Source organism: Gobio gobio, assembly GCF_949357685.1.
Source record: "Gobio gobio genome assembly, chromosome: 22".
Classification (NCBI taxonomy): domain Eukaryota; kingdom Metazoa; phylum Chordata; class Actinopteri; order Cypriniformes; family Gobionidae; genus Gobio; species Gobio gobio.
In genome coordinates this window covers 235,596-250,595 of record NC_137118.1, presented here as the reverse complement: position 1 = coordinate 250,595, position 15,000 = coordinate 235,596, and the positions used below count along the sequence as shown (strand labels likewise).

Here is a 15,000-nt window from a genome sequence, read left to right as displayed (position 1 = left end):
GAGGTGGAGTAAAGTGAACGCTAGAGGTGGAGTAAAGTGAAACTAGAGGTGGAGTAAAGTGAACGCTAGAGGTGTAGTATCGTGAACACTAGAGGTGGAGTAAAGTGAACGCTAGAGGTGGAGTAAAGTGAACACTAGAGGTGGAGTAAAGTGAACGCTAGAGGTGGAGTAAAGTGAACGCTAGAGGTGGAGTAAAGTGAAACTAGAGGTGGAGTAAAGTGAACGCTAGAGGTGTAGTAAAGTGAACGCTAGAGGTGGAGTAAAGTGAACGCTAGAGGTGGTGAAGTAAAGTGAACGCTAGAGGTGGTGAAGTAAAGTGAACGCTAGAGGTGGTGAAGTAAAGTGAACGCTAGAGGTGGAGTAAAGTGAACACTAGAGGTGTAGTAAAGTGAACGCTAGAGGTGTAGTAAAGTGAACGCTAGAGGTGAAGTAAAGTGAACGCTAGAGGTGGTGAAGTAAAGTGAACGCTAGAGGTGTAGTAAAGTGAACGCTAGAGGTGTAGTAAAGTGAACGCTAGAGGTGGAGTAAAGTGAACGCTAGAGGTGTAGTAAAGTGAACGCTAGAGGTGTAGTAAAGTGAACGCTAGAGGTGTAGTATCGTGAACACTAAAGGTGGAGTAAAGTGAACGCTAGAGGTGTAGTATCGTGAACACTAGAGGTGGAGTAAAGTGAACGCTAGAGGTGGAGTAAAGTGAACACTAGAGGTGGAGTAAAGTGAACGCTAGAGGTGGAGTAAAGTGAACGCTAGAGGTGGAGTAAAGTGAAACTAGAGGTGGAGTAAAGTGAACGCTAGAGGTGTAGTATCGTGAACACTAGAGGTGGAGTAAAGTGAACGCTAGAGGTGGAGTAAAGTGAACACTAGAGGTGGAGTAAAGTGAACGCTAGAGGTGGAGTAAAGTGAACGCTAGAGGTGGAGTAAAGTGAAACTAGAGGTGGAGTAAAGTGAACGCTAGAGGTGTAGTAAAGTGAACGCTAGAGGTGGAGTAAAGTGAACGCTAGAGGTGGTGAAGTAAAGTGAACGCTAGAGGTGGTGAAGTAAAGTGAACGCTAGAGGTGGTGAAGTAAAGTGAACGCTAGAGGTGGAGTAAAGTGAACACTAGAGGTGTAGTAAAGTGAACGCTAGAGGTGTAGTAAAGTGAACGCTAGAGGTGAAGTAAAGTGAACGCTAGAGGTGGTGAAGTAAAGTGAACGCTAGAGGTGTAGTAAAGTGAACGCTAGAGGTGTAGTAAAGTGAACGCTAGAGGTGGAGTAAAGTGAACGCTAGAGGTGTAGTAAAGTGAACGCTAGAGGTGTAGTAAAGTGAACGCTAGAGGTGGAGTAAAGTGAACGCTAGAGGTGTAGTAAAGTGAACGCTAGAGGTGGAGTAAAGTGAACGCTAGAGGTGGAGTAAAGTGAACGCTAGAGGTGGAGTAAAGTGAACGCTAGAGGTGGAGTAAAGTGAACGCTAGAGGTGTAGTAAAGTGAACGCTAGAGGTGGAGTAAAGTGAACGCTAGAGGTGGAGTAAAGTGAACGCTAGAGGTGTAGTAAAGTGAACGCTAGAGGTGTAGTAAAGTGAACGCTAGAGGGGGTGAAGTAAAGTGAACGCTAGAGGTGTAGTAAAGTGAACGCTAGAGGTGTAGTAAAGTGAACGCTAGAGGTGGAGTAAAGTGAACGCTAGAGGTGTAGTAAAGTGAACGCTAGAGGTGTAGTAAAGTGAACGCTAGAGGTGTAGTAAAGTGAACACTAGAGGTGTAGTAAAGTGAACGCTAGAGGTGGTGAAGTAAAGTGAACACTAGAGGTGTAGTAAAGTGAACGCTAGAGGTGTAGTAAAGTGAACACTAGAGGTGTAGTATCGTGAACACTAGAGGTGGAGTAAAGTGAACGCTAGAGGTGGAGTAAAGTGAACGCTAGAGGTGTAGTAAAGTGAAACTAGAGGTGGAGTAAAGTGAACGCTAGAGGTGGAGTAAAGTGAACGCTAGAGGTGTAGTAAAGTGAACGCTAGAGGTGGTGAAGTAAAGTGAACGCTAGAGGTGGTGAAGTAAAGTGAACGCTAGAGGTGTAGTAAAGTGAACGCTAGAGGTGTAGTAAAGTGAACGCTAGAGGTGTAGTAAAGTGAACGCTAGAGGTGGTGAAGTAAAGTGAACACTAGAGGTGTAGTAAAGTGAACGCTAGAGGTGTAGTAAAGTGAACGCTAGAGGTGTAGTAAAGTGAACGCTAGAGGTGGAGTAAAGTGAACGCTAGAGGTGGAGTAAAGTGAACGCTAGAGGTGTAGTAAAGTGAACGCTAGAGGGGGTGAAGTAAAGTGAACGCTAGAGGTGTAGTAAAGTGAACGCTAGAGGTGTAGTAAAGTGAACGCTAGAGGTGGAGTAAAGTGAACGCTAGAGGTGTAGTAAAGTGAACGCTAGAGGGGGTGAAGTAAAGTGAACGCTAGAGGTGTAGTAAAGTGAACGCTAGAGGTGTAGTAAAGTGAACGCTAGAGGTGTAGTAAAGTGAACGCTAGAGGTGGAGTAAAGTGAACGCTAGAGGTGTAGTAAAGTGAACGCTAGAGGTGTAGTAAAGTGAACGCTAGAGGTGGAGTAAAGTGAACGCTAGAGGTGTAGTAAAGTGAACGCTAGAGGTGGTGAAGTAAAGTGAACGCTAGAGGTGTAGTAAAGTGAACGCTAGAGGTGTAGTAAAGTGAACGCTAGAGGTGTAGTAAAGTGAACGCTAGAGGTGGAGTAAAGTGAACGCTAGAGGTGGTGAAGTAAAGTGAACGCTAGAGGTGAAGTAAAGTGAACGCTAGAGGTGTAGTAAAGTGAACGCTAGAGGTGTAGTAAAGTGAACGCTAGAGGGGGTGAAGTAAAGTGAACGCTAGAGGTGTAGTAAAGTGAACGCTAGAGGTGTAGTAAAGTGAACGCTAGAGGTGGAGTAAAGTGAACGCTAGAGGTGGAGTAAAGTGAACGCTAGAGGTGTAGTAAAGTGAACGCTAGAGGTGGAGTAAAGTGAACGCTAGAGGTGTAGTAAAGTGAACGCTAGAGGTGGTGAAGTAAAGTGAACGCTAGAGGTGGAGTAAAGTGAACGCTAGAGGTGTAGTAAAGTGAACGCTAGAGGGGGTGAAGTAAAGTGAACGCTAGAGGTGTAGTAAAGTGAACGCTAGAGGTGTAGTAAAGTGAACGCTAGAGGTGGAGTAAAGTGAACGCTAGAGGTGTAGTAAAGTGAACGCTAGAGGTGTAGTAAAGTGAACGCTAGAGGTGGAGTAAAGTGAACGCTAGAGGTGTAGTAAAGTGAACGCTAGAGGTGTAGTAAAGTGAACGCTAGAGGTGTAGTAAAGTGAACGCTAGAGGTGGAGTAAAGTGAACGCTAGAGGTGGAGTAAAGTGAACGCTAGAGGTGGAGTAAAGTGAACGCTAGAGGTGGAGTAAAGTGAACGCTAGAGGTGGAGTAAAGTGAACGCTAGAGGTGGAGTAAAGTGAACGCTAGAGGTGGTGAAGTAAAGTGAACACTAGAGGTGTAGTAAAGTGAACGCTAGAGGTGTAGTAAAGTGAACACTAGAGGTGTAGTATAGTGAACACTAGAGGTGGAGTAAAGTGAACGCTAGAGGTGTAGTAAAGTGAACGCTAGAGGTGGTGAAGTAAAGTGAACGCTAGAGGTGGTGAAGTAAAGTGAACACCAGAGGTGGTGAAGTAAAGTGAACACTAGAGGTGGAGTAAAGTGAAGTAAAGTGAACACTAGAGGTGTAGTAAAGTGAACACTAGAGGTGGAGTAAAGTGAACACTAGAGGTGTAGTAAAGTGAACACTAGAGGTGGAGTAAAGTGAACACTAGAGGTGTAGTAAAGTGAACGCTAGAGGTGTAGTAAAGTGAACGCTAGAGGTGTAGTAAAGTGAACGCTAGAGGTGGAGTAAAGTGAACGCTAGAGGTGTAGTAAAGTGAACGCTAGAGGGGGTGAAGTAAAGTGAACGCTAGAGGTGTAGTAAAGTGAACGCTAGAGGTGTAGTAAAGTGAACGCTAGAGGTGTAGTAAAGTGAACGCTAGAGGTGGTGAAGTAAAGTGAACGCTAGAGGTGGTGAAGTAAAGTGAACACCAGAGGTGGTGAAGTAAAGTGAACACTAGAGGTGGAGTAAAGTGAACACTAGAGGTGGAGTAAAGTGAACACTAGAGGTGGAGTAAAGTGAACACTAGAGGTGTAGTAAAGTGAACACTAGAGGTGGAGTAAAGTGAACACTAGAGGTGTAGTAAAGTGAACACTAGAGGTGGAGTAAAGTGAACACTAGAGGTGGTGAAGTAAAGTGAACACTAGAGGTGGAGTAAAGTGAACACTAGAGGTGGAGTAAAGTGAACACTAGAGGTGTAGTAAAGTGAACACTAGAGGTGGAGTAAAGTGAACACTAGAGGTGGTGAAGTAAAGTGAACACTAGAGGTGGTGAAGTAAAGTGAACACTAGAGGTGGTGAAGTAAAGTGAACACTAGAGGTGTAGTAAAGTGAACGCTAGAGGTGTAGTAAAGTGAACGCTAGAGGTGGAGTAAAGTGAACGCTAGAGGTGTAGTAAAGTGAACGCTAGAGGTGTAGTAAAGTGAACGCTAGAGGTGGAGTAAAGTGAACGCTAGAGGTGGAGTAAAGTGAACGCTAGAGGTGTAGTAAAGTGAACGCTAGAGGTGGTGAAGTAAAGTGAACGCTAGAGGTGTAGTAAAGTGAACGCTAGAGGTGTAGTAAAGTGAACGCTAGAGGTGGAGTAAAGTGAACGCTAGAGGTGGTGAAGTAAAGTGAACGCTAGAGGTGTAGTAAAGTGAACGCTAGAGGTGTAGTAAAGTGAACGCTAGAGGGGGTGAAGTAAAGTGAACGCTAGAGGTGGAGTAAAGTGAACGCTAGAGGTGTAGTAAAGTGAACGCTAGAGGTGTAGTAAAGTGAACGCTAGAGGTGGAGTAAAGTGAACGCTAGAGGTGTAGTAAAGTGAACGCTAGAGGTGGTGAAGTAAAGTGAACGCTAGAGGTGGAGTAAAGTGAACGCTAGAGGTGTAGTAAAGTGAACGCTAGAGGGGGTGAAGTAAAGTGAACGCTAGAGGTGTAGTAAAGTGAACGCTAGAGGTGTAGTAAAGTGAACGCTAGAGGTGGAGTAAAGTGAACGCTAGAGGTGTAGTAAAGTGAACGCTAGAGGTGTAGTAAAGTGAACGCTAGAGGTGGAGTAAAGTGAACGCTAGAGGTGTAGTAAAGTGAACGCTAGAGGTGTAGTAAAGTGAACGCTAGAGGTGGAGTAAAGTGAACGCTAGAGGTGGAGTAAAGTGAACGCTAGAGGTGGAGTAAAGTGAACGCTAGAGGTGGAGTAAAGTGAACGCTAGAGGTGGAGTAAAGTGAACGCTAGAGGTGGAGTAAAGTGAACGCTAGAGGTGGTGAAGTAAAGTGAACACTAGAGGTGTAGTAAAGTGAACGCTAGAGGTGTAGTAAAGTGAACACTAGAGGTGTAGTATAGTGAACACTAGAGGTGGAGTAAAGTGAACGCTAGAGGTGTAGTAAAGTGAACGCTAGAGGTGGTGAAGTAAAGTGAACGCTAGAGGTGGTGAAGTAAAGTGAACGCTAGAGGTGGTGAAGTAAAGTGAACACCAGAGGTGGAGTAAAGTGAACACTAGAGGTGGAGTAAAGTGAACACTAGAGGTGGAGTAAAGTGAACACTAGAGGTGGAGTAAAGTGAACACTAGAGGTGGAGTAAAGTGAACACTAGAGGTGGAGTAAAGTGAACACTAGAGGTGGAGTAAAGTGAACACTAGAGGTGGAGTAAAGTGAACACTAGAGGTGGAGTAAAGTGAACACTAGAGGTGGTGAAGTAAAGTGAACACTAGAGGTGGTGAAGTAAAGTGAACACTAGAGGTGGTGAAGTAAAGTGAACACTAGAGGTGTAGTAAAGTGAACACTAGAGGTGTAGAAAAGTGAACACTAGAGGTGGAGTAAAGTGAACACTAGAGGTGTAGTAAAGTGAACGCTAGAGGTGGTGAAGTAAAGTGAACGCTAGAGGTGGTGAAGTAAAGTGAACACCAGAGGTGGTGAAGTAAAGTGAACACTAGAGGTGGAGTAAAGTGAACACTAGAGGTGGAGTAAAGTGAACACTAGAGGTGGAGTAAAGTGAACACTAGAGGTGTAGTAAAGTGAACACTAGAGGTGGAGTAAAGTGAACACTAGAGGTGGAGTAAAGTGAACACTAGAGGTGGAGTAAAGTGAACACTAGAGGTGGTGAAGTAAAGTGAACACTAGAGGTGGTGAAGTAAAGTGAACACTAGAGGTGTAGTAAAGTGAACACTAGAGGTGTAGAAAAGTGAACACTAGAGGTGGAGTAAAGTGAACACTAGAGGTGTAGTAAAGTGAACGCTAGAGGTGGTGAAGTAAAGTGAACGCTAGAGGTGGTGAAGTAAAGTGAACACCAGAGGTGGTGAAGTAAAGTGAACACTAGAGGTGGAGTAAAGTGAACACTAGAGGTGGAGTAAAGTGAACACTAGAGGTGGAGTAAAGTGAACACTAGAGGTGTAGTAAAGTGAACACTAGAGGTGGAGTAAAGTGAACACTAGAGGTGGAGTAAAGTGAACACTAGAGGTGGAGTAAAGTGAACACTAGAGGTGGTGAAGTAAAGTGAACACTAGAGGTGGTGAAGTAAAGTGAACACTAGAGGTGTAGTAAAGTGAACACTAGAGGTGGAGTAAAGTGAACACTAGAGGTGTAGTAAAGTGAACACTAGAGGTGTAGTAAAGTGAACGCTAGAGGTGGAGTAAAGTGAACGCTAGAGGTGGAGTAAAGTGAACGCTAGAGGTGTAGTAAAGTGAACGCTAGAGGTGGAGTAAAGTGAACGCTAGAGGTGGAGTAAAGTGAACGCTAGAGGTGTAGTAAAGTGAACGCTAGAGGTGTAGTAAAGTGAACGCTAGAGGTGTAGTAAAGTGAACGCTAGAGGTGGAGTAAAGTGAACGCTAGAGGTGTAACCTCACACATATTCATACCCAACCGTTAATGTATAATCTGCCTGATGTGAAGTTCACGTTGGTGTTATTTGATTATTATATGTGAACATGAACATGAGTTTGTGCTTTAATGTTATAGTAATGTGTGAGTAAGAGCTCCTATAGTTTACAGCATTAACTTTGAGACACTTTGAGTTATAATTGAAGTTATCATTTAAGGACAGTAGGTTTAATAAATAAAAATCTATTCTATATTTAGTGCTCTCTCCCTAACCCTCACCTTCAGAGCGCTCGCCTGGGCAGGCTTTCTGGGAATCAAGGACACTTTCACAGCAGGAGGAGGAGGAGGTGGAGGAGGTGGAGGAAGGGCGAGAGGCGTGGCGTTCTGAACTCCATCTGGCCTCTCACACGGGACGCCTGCACTCTGGGCTCCTCCAGACAGCTGGAACACAGATGGAACATTACAGGGTCTTCTTGCCCACAGCGCTCCTACAGCAGTGTGTGTGTGTGTGTGTGTGTGTGTGTGTGTGTGTGTGTGTGTGTGTGTGTGTGTGTGCTGACCTTCAGGGCGGAGCGCAGCAGTGAGACCTCCATCTGCAGATCCTCCACCCTCTGATGGAGAGACTCCACTCGTTCTGCATAACCCCTCCAGAAGAGCAGGGGCCTGAGGAGCCCACCACACACCTGCAGGAGACACACACACACACAGCTCACACACAGCTCACACACCAGCAGGAGAAACACACACACACACAGCTCACACACAGCTCACACACAGCTCTCACACCTGCAGGAGACACACACACACACACACAGCTCACACACAGCTCACACACAGCTCACACACAGCTCACACACCTGCAGGAGCACACACACACACAGCTCACACACAGCTCACACACCTGCAGGAGAAACACACACACACAGCTCTCACACAGCTCACACACAGCTCTCACACAGCTCACACACAGCTCACACACAGCTCACACACAGCTCACACACAGCTCACACACAGCTCACACACAGCTCACACACACCTGCAGGAGACACACACACACAGTTTCACACAGTTCACACACACTCACACACCTGCAGCAGGAGACACACACTCTCCAACCTTCATCCAGTCATATATAAATCATATCTCACCTGATTAATGGTCTCTCTGCACTTTTGCACCGCCCACCTGACGGCAGAACACACGGCTGTGAAGCGCAGGTCAGAGGTCAGCCGTCCAGCGGCTCCAGCGCTCGCCTCCTCCATAGGGTTCACCTCTGACCTGTGGTCAGGACTGGGCAGAGATATGACCATAAACTCAAGTATACACACACACACACACACACACGTGTTTAATCTCATAGGCTTACAGCATAAACCCCTCCGAGAACCTGCCAGGAGTTCTGCATTAAAAGGGTTAAGAACCCTAAAGAGAGTAAGTTATGAGTTTAACCCTAACTGCAAGTGAAAGCACTGGACACACACACACACTCACACACACACACTTGGGCTGCTGAATATTCGATCCCTTTCCCCAAAAGCGCTTATTGTTAATGATATGATTACAGATAATAATCTAGATGTGCTGTGTTTGACAGAAACCTGGCTAAAACCTGACGACTACATTACCTTAAATGAGTCCATTTAACACACACACACACACACACACACACACACACACAGCCCCTAAACCTACCCATCACAGGAGACTGTGCAGTTTACTTTCTGTGAAAAAAACCTCCTTCTGTGATTTATAAGCATTTTGAAAAGTGAGGACATGGGGAACGTCCTCATATTTCACCCTCTTTTTGTAATACCCATGACATTATACACATTTGTGTCCTGATATTTCACAAAAACACTCACTCTCACACTCACTCACTCACTCTCACACTCACTCACTCACTCACTCACTCTCACACTCACTCACTCACTCACTCACTCACTCACTCACTCACTCACTCACTCACTCACTCACTCACTCACTCACTCACTCACTCACTCACTCACTCACTCACTCACTCACTCACTCACTCACTCACTCACTCACTCACTCACTCACTCACTCACTCACTCACTCACTCACTCACTCACTCACTCACTCACACACACCCTCACACACACACACACACACACACACACAGACAGACACACACACCCCCTCACTCACATACTCACAGACACACACCCTCACACACACCCTCACTCACACACACACAGACAGACAGACAGACAGACAGACAGACAGACACACACACACACACACACACACACCCTCACTCACAGACACACACTCTCACAGACACACACACACACACACACACACACACACGCTGTGTCTGTTGCTCTGTAGCTCAAGTCTGTAGCTCTGTAGAGCCTTGCTTACGTTTGAATCTTTATTTTGATATTTCCTCTTTCTTCTACTGCTAAATATAACTTACTCATCACCATACATTGTTTAAAAATTGCCTATCACGTTAAATTTGACATCGCTAGCTTTTAATCTAAATCACCATCACACGTTAGCATTTTGCTAGCCTGTTAGCTTGTCATCTCTGCACCCGGGTCTCCCTTTTTCTGAGTTCATAACTTGGATTAATAAATTGTGTCCAGCAAACGATTGTGGTAAGTGGTAAATTGGATTAATCAACAAACACGGTAAGTCATGTCTTCTCCTGTCATTATCACTTGCACTGCATGCTGCATGTTTAGTGTAGGCTTCTCCGCTGGCGAACAGGGCTTCACATGTGATAAATGTAAGGAGATAGTTAGGCTGACGGAGAAGATTTCAGAATTAGAAACACGCATCCATACTTTATCTGAGAGTAGTGAGGATGTAACAGCTTTAGACACTGATTTGGATGCGAATAGCTTAGTGAACTCTGTACATTCTTCGGTTCCGGCTGCAGGGCCCTCGCAGCAGGGAAACTGGGTAACAGTGAGGCAGCATAGTCGCAGACCAAAGAACCGCTTTTCCGTTCCAGTTAGAAAATCAAACAGGTTCTCCCCTCTCAGTGAAGCACCCACTGAGTATCCTGTTGAAAGTGCCCTAGTCATTGGCGATTCTATTACACGGAACGTGAAGATAGAGACACCAGCCACCATAGTCACTTGTTTACCAGGAGCCGGAGCGCCTGACATCAAAGCAAATTTAAAAGTGCTGGCTAAAGCTAATCGTAAATTCTCTAAGATTATTATTCACGTCGGCACTAATGATGTTCGACTTCGCCAGTCGGAGATCACCAAAATTAACATTAAAGAGGTGTGTGAACTCGCTAGTACGATGTCTGAGGCTGTTTTTTGTTCTGGACCGCTCCCGGCAAAAAGGAGTGATGAGATAGTTAGCAGACTATCATCACTCAATGGCTGGTTGTCTAAGTGGTGTCTGCAAAATAACATAGGGTTCATTGACAATTGGAAAAGTTTTTGGGGCAGACCTGACCTGTTGAAGAAGGATGGCATCCATCCCTCCTGGGGTGGTGCTGCTCTTCTCTCTAGTAATCTGGCACATAGTCTTAGAGCTAAACCTTGACTCACTAGGGCCCAGGTCAGGAAGCAGACAAACTGGCTAAACCGACCGTCTGCTAGCTGTCTCACGTTACCGGAGTCAGATAAATCCCAGCACATAGAGACTCTTTCACCTAGATATTATCATATAGAGACTGTCTGTTCCCCGAATTAGTAAATACAAAAAAACATCAAAACCATTCAACAGTAAAAATTTAATTGACGTCCAACAAATAAACAAAATATATAATACAGATGAACAATTGATAAAGCTTGGGTTGCTGAATATTAGATCCCTTTCCCCAAAAGTGCTTATTGTTAATGATATTATTACAGATAATAATCTAGATGTGCTCTGTTTGACAGAAACCTGGCTAAAACCTGACGACTACATTACCTTAAATGAGTCCACCCCCCAAGATTATTGTTATAAACATGAGCCGCGTCTGAAAGGTAAAGGGGGAGGGGTTGCTGTAATTTATAATAATATCTTCAGTATTACTCAGAAGTCTAGTTTCAAATATAATTCCTTCGAAGTTTTGGTGCTTTATGTAACGCTATGTAGTGTAGATGATAAAACCCGTTCAACATTTGTGTTAGCTACTGTATACAGGCCACCAGGGCATAATACAGACTTTATCAAAGAATTTGCTGATTTTCTATCAGAGTTAGTACTGGCCGTAGATAAAGTACTAATTGTTGGTGATTTTAATATCCATGTAGACAACGGAAAAGACGTATTGGGATTAGCATTTAAAGACACACTAAACTCTATTGGAGTTAGGCAACACGTGTCAGGAGCCACTCATCGCCATAATCATACTTTAGACCTAATATTGTCACATGGAATAAATGTTGATACCGTTGAAATTCTGCAGCAGAGCGATGACATCTCAGATCATTACTTAGTATCATGTATACTTAATTTAGCTAAGGCTGCAAAGCCGCCCCCTCGCTTTAAAAATGGCAGGACAATCACTGCCGCTACTAAAGATTGCTTCTTAAATAATCTTCCTCATCAGTATCATCTGCTCAGCATCCCAGATAGTATAGAAGAACTCGATGCTGCAACAGAAACTATTGACTCTCTCTTTTCCAGTACTTTAGACACAGTTGCTCCTCTGCGCTTAAAGAAGATTAAAGAAAATAGTCCAACGCTGTGGTACAATGAGCACACCCGGGCCCTTAAAACAGCAGCCAGAAAAATGGAGCGCAGCTGGAAGAAAACAAAATTAGAGGTATTTCGTAATTCGTGGAAAGAGCACATGATCACATACAGAAAGGCCGTAAAAACTGCTAGATCTGCTTATTTCTCAACTCTCTTGGAAGAAAACAAACACAACCCAAGGTATTTATTCGATACAGTGGCTAAATTAACCAAAAATAAAGCTTCAACTTCTGATGATTGTAAACAGCACAGCAGTAATGACTTTATGAACTTCTTCACATGTAAGATTGATAATATTAGGAAAAATTTTTTAACCATGCAGCCGTCTAATACAGCATCACATCAGACAGAGCATTGTAATTACACTCATTCACTGCTATAGGAGAAGAAGAATTGGCTAAACTCGTTAAATCATCAAAATCAACAACATGTATGCTCGACCCTATACCAACTAGGCTATTAAAAGAGATGCTACCAGAGGTCATAGATCCTCTTCTTAATATCATTCATTCATCTTTGTCATTAGGATATGTACCGAAAACTTTTAAGTTGGCTATTATTAAACCACTTATTAAAAAACCGCAACTTGATCGTACAGAATTAGTCAATTATAGACCAATCTCAAATCTACCCTTTCTGTCAGAAACACTAGAAAAGGCAGTGTCTTCACAATTATGTTCCTTTTTAGAAAGAAATGGTATCTGTGAGGATTTCCAGTCAGGATTTAGACCGTATCATAGTACTGAGGCTGCTCTCATCAGAGTTACACATGATTTACTCTTATCATCCGATCGTGGCTGTATCTCTCAATTAGTGTTACTCGATCTTAGCGCTGCATTTGATACTATCGACCACAACATTCTTTTGAATAGACTCGAAAATTATGTAGGTATAAGTGGAATTGCTTTATCATGGTTTAAATCATACCTATGCGACCGTTATCAGTTTGTAGCAGTAAATGAAGAGATGTCACACCGATCGCAAGTTCAGTATGGAGTACCACAAGGCTCAGTGCTAGGACCGCTACTCTTCACCCTGTACATGCTACCACTGGGAGATATCATTAGGAAGCATGGCGTTAGTTTTCATTGTTATGCTGACGATACTCAGCTCTATATTTCTTCACGCCCTGAAGAAACTTACCAATTCACAAGATTAACGGAATGCATAGCTGATATAAAACATTGGATGACCGGTAATTTCCTGCAACTCAATTCAGAAAAAACAGAATTTTTAATTATTGGACAAAAAAGCTCCACAAGTAGTAACCTAGAATACTGTCTAACACTTGATGGCTGTTCTGTCAAGTCCTCGTCGTCAGTGAGGAACCTGGGTGAGCTCTTTGATACCAATCTTTCGTTTGAAAGCCACGTTTCTAGCATCTGTAAAACTGCTTTCTACCATCTTAAAAATATCTCTAAATTACGGCACATGCTCTCAATGCAAAATGCTGAACAGTTAGTTCATGCGTTCATGACCTCAAGGTTAGATTATTGTAATGCTCTACTGGGTGGTTGCCCTGCTCGCCTAATAAACAAACTCCAGCTGGTCCATAACGCAGCAGCTCCAGTTCTTACTAGAACCAGGAAGTATGACCATATTAGCCCAGTTCTGTCAACACTGCACTGGCTGCCTATTAAACATCGCATACATTTTAAAATCTTACTTATTACTTACAAAGCACTAAATGGTTTATCTCCCCAATACTTGAGCGAGCTCTTAACATATTATACTCCATCACGTCTACTGCGCTCTCTAAACTCTGGCCAGTTGATCATACCGAGAATATCCAAATCAACTGCAGGCGGTCGATCCTTTTCCTATTTAGCTCCTAAACTCTGGAACTCTTCCTAACATTGTTCGGGAAGCAGACACACTCTGTCAGTTTAAATCTAGACTAAAAACACATCTCTTTACTGTGGCATACACATAAAACACTTTCTCAATGAAATGATTGTTAGGCTGCATTAACTAGTTCAGCCGGAACCGGGAACACTTCCCATAACACCTGATGTACTCGTGACATCATCAGAAGAATGGCATCTACGCTAATGATAGTTTCTCTGTTTATCCTGAGGTTTACTGCAGTCAGCCGGATCCGGGCCGGATCCAGATCAGATGGTGGACCTGCACCCAGAGAAGACCAACACATGACCAACACATGACCAACACATGACCAACTCATGACCAACTCATGACCAACTCATGACCAACTCATGACCAACTCATGACCAACACATGACCAACACATGACCAACTCATGACCAACTCATGACCAACACATGACCAACACATGACCAACTCATGACCAACACATGACCAACTCATGACCAACTCATGACCAACTCATGACCAACACATGACCAACACATGACCAACACATGACCAACTCATGACCAACACATGACCAACTCATGACCAACTCATGACCAACTCGTGACCAACACGTGACCAACTCGTGACCAACACGTGACCAACACGTGACCAACACGTGACCAACACGTGACCAACACATGACCAACACATGACCAACTCATGACCAACACATGACCAACACATGACCAACACAAGACCAACACAAGACCAACACATGACCAACACATGACCAACACAAGACCAACACATGACCAACACATGACCAACACATGACCAACTCATGACCAACTCATGACCAACTCATGACCAACACATGACCAACACATGACCAACACATGACCAACACATGACCAACACATGACCAACACATGACCAACTCATGACCAACTCATGACCAACTCATGACCAACACATGACCAACACATGACCAACACATGACCAACACATGACCAACACATGACCAACACATGACCAACACATGACCAACACATGACCAACACATGACCAACTCATGACAAACACATGACCAACACATGACCAACACATGACCAACACATGACCAACTCATGACAAACACATGACCCTGAAGTGTCTGAGAGACGTGATTAAACTCCCCCTGAAACTGCCTCATCGACACGGCATCTCAATAAACCCGTCTCCAGCGTGATGACTCAGATTGTTCGAATCTTAAAATTAAATAATACTTAAATCGATATGTCATCCTCAATAAACCCGTCTCCAGCGTGTTGCCTCCGATCATTGGAATATTGCACTTTAATAATTATTTAATCAACATCATCCTCAATAAACCCGTCTCCTGCGTGTTGCCTCAGATCATTCGAATATTGCACTTTAATAATTATTTAATCAACATCATCCTCAATAAACCCGTCTCCAGCATGTTGCCCCCGGTCCCTCGAATATTCTGATCTATTATGACCTCCGAGCTGTAAAACTGCCAGAATAATAATAATAATACGCTGTTTGTTAATTGGCCAGAGGAGAACTGCCCCCCGACTGAGCCTGGTTTCTCCCAAGGTTTATTTTTCTCCATTAGG

The 15,000-nt window shown here is 43.9% G+C and overlaps 1 protein-coding gene across 1 annotated transcript in view; it reads right to left on the bottom strand.

Moving 5' to 3' along the window:
* prr11 (proline rich 11) overlaps nt 1-8,179 on the bottom strand; it is a 19,077-nt gene extending 10,898 nt beyond the window's left edge. The window contains exons 1-3 of the mRNA XM_079804690.1: nt 8,044-8,179; nt 7,456-7,578; nt 7,175-7,336 (exon numbers count right to left, since the gene is read on the bottom strand). Coding sequence (XP_079660816.1) covers nt 7,175-7,336; nt 7,456-7,578; nt 8,044-8,157 — 399 coding nt within the window. The 5' untranslated portion in view covers nt 8,158-8,179. The remainder of the gene's footprint in view (nt 1-7,174; nt 7,337-7,455; nt 7,579-8,043) is intronic.
* Between the last annotated feature and the right edge of the window lie 6,821 nt (nt 8,180-15,000).